Source organism: Diorhabda sublineata, chromosome Y, assembly GCF_026230105.1.
Source record: "Diorhabda sublineata isolate icDioSubl1.1 chromosome Y, icDioSubl1.1, whole genome shotgun sequence".
NCBI lineage: Eukaryota > Metazoa > Arthropoda > Insecta > Coleoptera > Chrysomelidae > Diorhabda > Diorhabda sublineata.
The window spans coordinates 3,649,686-3,658,012 of NC_079486.1; the positions used below are offsets into that span (position 1 = coordinate 3,649,686).

The 8,327-nt window shown below is 34.3% G+C and overlaps 1 protein-coding gene across 1 annotated transcript; it reads left to right on the forward strand.

Moving 5' to 3' along the window:
* Positions 1–3,677: 3,677 nt before the first annotated feature.
* LOC130451892 (uncharacterized) lies at positions 3,678–7,409 on the forward strand. The gene has a single exon (XM_056791246.1). It carries the CDS (start codon positions 3,678–3,680, stop codon positions 7,407–7,409), a length of 3,732 nt encoding a protein of 1,243 aa, XP_056647224.1.
* The last annotated feature ends 918 nt before the right edge of the window (positions 7,410–8,327 follow it).

Here is an 8,327-nt window from a genome sequence, read left to right on the forward strand (position 1 = left end):
AAATTCCTCCCCAAAACATGATACAGGTACCACCAAAGCTTTCAGTTTGACAAAAATTAACCTGATCGTGCCGTACACCACGTCGCCTCTATACTGGTACACGCCTATCTGATTAATACAGACAAAATCTTGATTCATCCGTGAATAAAATATTGGACTAATCTTGAATATTCCAATTTGCGTGTTCTCGAGCAAATTCCAATCTTGCTACTCGATGTTCTCTGGTAAGACGTGGACCTCTAGCTGGCACTCTGGCACTCTGTTCGCAGCCTTCGAGCGGTGGTATGCTTAATTCTTAACGCCGTTAACCTCAAATAACGATCATCTACGACCGAAGTTACCCTTCCGCGGCCTTGTCCGGGTCTTCTGGTTCTCTGAATATGGTGCTTTGTTGAACTCTAATTACCCCGGCGACGTATCTTTGACTGCGGTAATCTTGTATGAGCGCGATGATTCTAGCGGCTTCTTCATTCGTCACATGTCTTGTTAAACGTTGAGGCGCATCCATTATTAACAAAATAAATTTAAATTTTCACTATACAATAACACAATTAGCTTAGAAAGTTCTCGATCTCAATGCGTTCTCCAAGATAGAAATGATTTACTCGAGCATTTTTGTTTCCAAAAAATTTTGTAAGAAATTGTGATATTTTTTTGCCCGTGCTGAGAAACCAGAAATATCTATTGAGTTGATACATATACAGATTGTCTCAAAAAACTAAAATTAAGTATTAAAAATATCTTTGTGGGGTGTATATGTTACAGGAAAAGGGGATTCTCCAGTCAGAGTTGACTCTTCCTAGATAAAATCTCGACTCTTACTGGACTTTTTAGTAAAAGTTGATTAAAAGGGAAAAGTGATAAATTTTGAACAACATTTACTAGACAGAGTTGACTAGACCTAGGGAAAGTATACTCTTACTGCCTTGAGTTAGTAAAAGTTGACTTTTTGCATGGGGAAAACCGATTTGACCTTGGTAAAGTCGACTCTTACTGATATTTTCAGGAAAAGTTTACTTTGGAAGCCGAGCGTTCTAGATTTAGCTTTTCTCGAAACACTTGTTCCTTGGAGTCCGGCATAATTATTACACTCTGAAAGTGTATTAAAATTCAAAGACACGCTGAAATTAATTGTAGTCCAGGAAACGAAGCGAAAACTTTTGTATTGAATTAATTGTAAGACTAGCAAGGCATCAATTTTTAAAAACATATCATGGAAACAGAAACAACAGAAACAGTGAGTGATCTGAAAAAAACGATTAAAAATGAAATAGTATCTGTAAATGGATTATTCGATACTTGGGAAATATTTCAAACTTAAACAAATAACACTTATCTTTGCCTTGAGCGGCATCTAAACTATGAATGAAAGAAAAAACAGATTCCGCCTCGGTTTTTGGCTGTCCAATTAGCGTAAGATAGCTCAAATTCGGAGAATCACGACATACATTAAGTAGATAACTTTACAACTTTAAACTACTTTGTTTACTGGGCTATTAATGAAGTTTTATAACAAACTGCAACTAATTATTAAAATGTAAACACTTACTGAATTCTTGGTCCCTGTTGTTAATAGTATCAAATAGACACTTGAACGGGAAGACAACAGTAAAGACAGTAAACAATTAGAGCTGGAATAAACAAAAAACAAAACAAAGATATGCTCGCGCAGTTATATGAGAAGAGCAACATCTCGGAATAAACTTTTACTAAACCACGGTAGGTATAGTTAACTCTTCCTAGGTAAAGTTGATCTGTTTATTCTCATCCAACTTTTACTGAAACTTTTAGTAAGAGTTTACTCTTCCTAGGCAGAGTGAACTCTCCCTAACAATCTACTTTTCCTGTAACATATATAAAATATAGATCTAGAGGTACGTCCAGTAATTGGATACATTTCATAAAATAATAAAATAATCTTTTATTTTTTTCTAAATTTTTGTTGTTTAGTCCAGTATTACAAATGAAAGTAGTAAAACAACAATCAATAATCACGTTTTTTTGATCCAATTTATACCAATTTAAAAAATTAGATTAGATCGTTGCTGAAATCAGTCATGATCTTTTTATTATATGCATTATTTTATACTATATAATTTCATTTTTTAAAAGATTTACACATTTGTTCTGACCCTCGTCAATTTCTATTTGCCCTTTTCGGATTTCGAAAGGATATTAACTAGGATAAAGATATTTTCAGACGAGCATAGATGTCAGGTCCGAATTTCTATAGAATGTCGACAATACCATGGATTAAACGAGAATTAACATTTTATCACCGCGTAGTGATACAAAAAATTCCAATTTGAATATTTGGTGGTTCATCAATAGTATCGACGTTTTTGTAAAAAATTACGATGAAATCGAAGCAAACCAAAATATTTAATCACGTAATTTTTCTACAAATAATTAGGAGGGTACATATAACTTCAAGAAAGCTTCTTCTATTATTAATAATATTTTGAGCAGCTATGATCTGTTATCCAGTAAATCTCATCAAGATCATAGTAATTAAATACCTATCAGCAAAAGAACTTCCAAAAACATTTATCAACGGGAATAATTGAATTTTTAACCTAAACATTCTGTAGCATAAATAAAAACATATGTATTTGATTCAAATAAAAATATGACTGAGATACTATATGTCAGTAATGAAATAAATCTTTTTGGTAGATTTAAGGATGTCATAAACCGAACATTTTATTCCGTTTCCTTCAACAAATACTTTATCAGAAACGAATCCTTACGTTTCTTGCATATCAAAATAAATTTACTTAGAACTTAGTAGAATTTTTAATGAATGTTCAAAGCAAAAGATATTTCCTATCCAATTTTGGGTTATTACTTACAATATTTATTATTTATAAATCCTTAAGACTGAAACAATGTTTTTACGAGGATTACGATTAAGATTTACGAAATAATTTTGTATAGGACGTTATTGAATAAAACTTTTTACTTATTTTGTTAGCTTAGATATTTAACATTGCATGTAGAGTCAAGTCTTCGATGCTCTATCATTGAATGTGCCACCCCTATAATAATATAATATTCGGAAAGTGTGTTTTACTATGACTTGACGGAGAGGTGTTAGTGTTGAATATCTCGAACGCAGTATATTTGACAGCTCGAACGCAAGTACGAGGTTGCCGCGAAAAAAGGAAAAAGGAGAAGAACATTGACATCAATAAAAAACTGTAATTGCTAATAGTTCTGTTAATGATTTTTTAAAAAATTATTGTAAAAAATCTGTGCTATCAAATATATTAAATTTGTTACTTTTGAATACGGGAAATTCTCAAAATCTGCACGATCCCACAACATATGGTCCTTCGATGGTTGGATGGAGCCTGCACGTGGCTGGACACAAAATATTACTAAATATTCAACTACACACACCTACATCAAGATTCACTCAGGTCAGTGCCTTCCATTTTACCTATATTTCTAATTATTCATGAACAGTACTTCTACATGACACATATATTTTATTTTCCACATTACAATTGCAACGTTTGTAGTGGGTTTCACTTTAACATATCTTTCCTTTGAAAAACTGCGAGTGATCCTAATCATTACATATTTCTTATAATACTGAATCACAAAATTTGTTAGTTGAAATACTTATATAACTACTTACTTATTCGAAACATACATTCAACTTATTTCATACAATGTCTAATCAAAACAAAATTCAACGTACTTCAGCAAAAGGCTCTCTAACAAGATTCACTAAATACTCTCAAACTATAAAGGATGATGATGATATAGATTTACTTGATTTGGAACAACGCCTAACAAAGGCAGAAACCCTTTTTGAAGACTTTCACAATGCGCAACTTGCTATCGAATCTGAAGATCCTGATTTTGAAATAAATTATGACACAGTACACTCTCCTGTGAGAGAACAATTTGAAAATGAATTTTATAAAATAACTTCTGCTGTTAAGAGATTCATTATGTTACACGAAACACATGAACATACAAGTATACATGGAAATGACAGTAATTATCCACAACTAAATTTGCCCACATTTGATGGCTCTTTAGACCAATGGTTGTTTTTTAGAGATAGTTTCAAGTCAATCATTCATGATAACTCTACAATGACAAATGTACAAAAATTTCATTATTTGAGGCTATCTGTTCAAGGTACAGCTGCAGACAAAATCAAATTATTACAAATTTGTGAAGCAAACTATAACATAGCATGGAAGTTACTCTGTGATAGATTTGAAGATAAACAATCTTTGATAAAAAATCACATAAAAAGTTTATTTCAATTACCCACACTAACAAAAGAATCTCATGAAGGTCTCAATTTTATTCTTGACAGTGTAGAGAAAAACCTCAATGCTTTAAATGTTTTAGAGAGACCAACAGATCATTGGGATGATTTACTTGTATACTTAATTACTACAAAATTTGATCATATCACCCATCGAGCATGGGATTCACGCAATGATGCTACTAAAATACCCACATTGAAAGAATTATTAAAATTCATTGAGGAACGTTGTAGAGTCCTATCATCGTTAGATTGCAACTCAAATGATGAACCTAAACGTAACCTTAAGTTTAATACTAACAAACATTCAAAGTCATTTGTAACAACATCTACCAAACTCAACTGTAGTATGTGTAACAATAACCATAATTTATATAGTTGCCCTGAATTTACAAAACTATCTCCATCAGAGAAACTGATTACTGCAAAACGTTTACGCTTATGTATCAACTGGTTAGGTTCAAATCATCGAACCAAGGACTGCAAGTCTACAGGTTGTCATAAATGTGGAAAAATACACCACACATTACTCCATTTTCCAAATTCAAAGGAAAATGAGAACCAAATCCCTATTAATACGTCAGCAATTAATAGCCCTGGAACTTCTGATACAATTTCGGACTCTAGCAACACACAGATTAGCCTCACATCTACACCCTCCAAATCACCACAAATCTTACTTTCAACAGCCCTTGTTACTGTTTTTGATAGATTTGGAAATCCACATCAGTGCAGGGTATTGCTTGATAGTGGAAGTCAAGTAAACTTCATATCTGAAAAACTGTGCAACACTCTCCAACTGAATAAACAGCAAATTGACATTTTGGTCACAGGAATTAGTCAAATGTCCCACAATGTTCAATCATCATCTTTATTAAAATTCAGGTCAAATATCAACAACTTTTCAAAAACAATAAGCTGTATTGCATTACCCCAAATCACAGACCATCTGCCATCCTTACCACTTGAGCTGGCTAAACTTAATATTCCTGAAAAAATCACACTTGCCGATCCCAATTTTCATCATCCTGCACCTATTGATTTATTGATAGGAGCTGACACCTTTTGGGATCTTTTGAGCATAGATCAGATCAAACTGGGGAAGAATCTACCTACCTTACAAAAAACGAAATTAGGATGGATAGTTTCTGGTCCAATATTTACTAATACTCAAAGGTTTGTCACACATCATTGCACCCTCTCCACTAATATTCTAGAATCTCAACTCACAAAATTCTGGGAAATTGAGGAAGTTCCAAAGGCTTCACACCTTTCTTATGAAGAAAGGCTATGTGAGGAACTATATAAAAACACAACTACAAGACACAATGACGGACGCTTTATTGTTACCATACCTCTAAAAAACGAAACTTCTGTACTTCGTGACTCCAAAAACACTGCCATACGCCGTTTTTTAAATTTAGAGAAACGACTAGGTAAAAATCTTGACCTAAAGGCACAGTATCAAAATTTAATTGACGAATATATAAAACTTGGACACATGTCTCTTGCTAGTTCTCAAACTGACAATTCAGGCTTTTTTCTTCCACATCACTGTGTCTTGAAGGAAAGCTCGACCACAACCAAACTACGAGTTGTTTTTGATGACTCAGCAAAAACAACCTCTGGACTGTCACTCAATGACATCACTATGGTAGGTCCTAATATTCAAGACAACTTATTTCATATTCTTTTAAGGTTTAGAAAACATAATTACGTATTAAGTGCTGATATAACAAAAATGTATGGCCAGATTCTTGTGACAGAAAGACAAAGAAATCTACAAAAAAACCTCTGGCGATCTACATCTGATGAGGATATTAATACATATCAGTTGAATACTGTGACTTATGGCACAGAACCGGCTGCCTTTTTATCAATTAGATCACCTCACGAAGTAGCTTATCGTCATTTAAATGAATCACCTGACATCTGCAACATTATTCTACACGATTTCTATGTCGATGATCTTCTCACGGGAGCCAGTACAGTAGATGAAGCAAATAATATTAAGGTAAGGCTTTCTGAACTCTTACTTGAGTATGGTTTTCCTCTAAGGAAATGGAAGTCCAACATGAATACTTTCGTGCATGACGCAGAATCTGAGATTCTGCATATAGGTGATGAAGATCAAAATAAAACTCTAGGCCTACTCTGGAATCCTTCTGCTGGTTGTTTACAATTTTCCATCAACATCTCTAATTGTTCACCAAAAATTACAAAGAGACAAATACTATCCTCTACTGCACAAATATTTGATCCGCTTGGACTACTTTCTCCTGTCACAATTACAGCCAAAATAATCCTACAAGAACTCTGGAAATTAAAAATATCGTGGGACAAGTCTGTACCTAGTGACCTGCATACTACTTGGTCTAACTATTATTCTCGTTTACTCAATATCATCAGTCTAAAAATACCTAGACAAATTCTACTGTCTAATTGTATTACAAAACAGTTACATGGGTTCTGTGACGCATCACAAGCAGCATATTGTGCATGCATTTACATTCGCTGTAGCGATTCGTTAGGAAATTGCACTTCTAATTTATTGTGTTCCAAAACACGCATAGCACCACTCAAACTCATTACTATACCAAGACTTGAACTCTGTGGCGCTCTTCTGCTGGCAGAGTTAGTTGAAAAGGTAACATGTGATTTTCAGCCCAATGAGATTACCTATTGGACTGATTCGTCAATTTGTATAGCTTGGATAAATTCTTCCCCACATATTTTAAAAACCTTTGTCGCCAATCGCGTATCACAGATTCAGAATTTAGCTAAGGCTGAATTATGGAGACACGTGAATACCACGGACAATCCTGCTGATTTACTATCACGTGGAATTAATCCAACAGAACTAATAAATTCTAAATTTTGGTTTCACGGACCATCATGGTTAATAAAATCAACTACATGCTGGCCATCACACGACCTAACAATGGACAACACTATTATCATCCCAGAAGTCCGCACAAAGGTTTTATCCTTTGCTAGTTACATAAATGTGTTTGATACTTACATTATTTCTTGTATCAAACAATTTTCAAGTTTCATAACTTCAGCGTATCTTCGCGTATGTCTTACGATACACTCACAACGTTCGACCCAAAAATAAAAACTCCAAAAGACTTGGACCCTTGACAACTCATGAGCTTGACAACTCTTTGAATTTTTTGGTTCGTTCAGTGCAACGTCATCATTTCTCCGATGAGTACTATAAACTGCTCAACTCTGAGCCACTATACAAGGGAAGCAAACTTCTTACCATAAATCCCTTTTTTGACCATTCTGATTCCATAATACGGGTTTGCGGTCGCTTAGACAATTCTATTTTAACTCTGAAGGGAATATGGAATTCGGTAGGTCACTTAGAAACACGTTATGTGATTCCGACAATGCCACGTTTCGTAAAAAAAAGTCAAGTCTTCGATGCTCTGCCATTGAATGTGTCACCCCCATAATAATATAATATTAGGAAAGTGTGTTCCACTATGACTTGACGGAGAGGGGAAAATTCAAAGAGGCTCACTAATGACATTGGTTTTTCTCAACAAAACTAATCAAAAAGTGGAAGAGAATTGTTATTTGTCGAAATGGTGGAGGGAAGATGGAATTCGGTAGGTCATTTGGAAACGCCTTATGTGATTCCGACAATGGGACGTTTCGTAAAAAAAAGTCAAGTCTTGGTTCCTCTGCCATTGAATGTGTCACCCCCATAATAATATAATAATCGGAAAGTGTCTTTCACTATGACTTGTCAGAGAGGGGAAAATCCAAAGAGGCTCACTAATGACATTGTTTTTTCTCAACAAAACTAATCAAAAAGTGGAAGAGAATTGTTAGTTGTCGAAACGGTGAAGGGAATATGAAAGTCGATAGGTCATTTAGAAACACGTTATGTGATTCTGACAATGCCACGTTTCGTAAAAAAAAGTCAAATTTCGATGCTCTGCCATTGAAAGTGTCACCCCCATAATAATATAATATTCCGAAAGTGTGTTTCTATATGACTTGACGGAGAGGGGAAAATCCA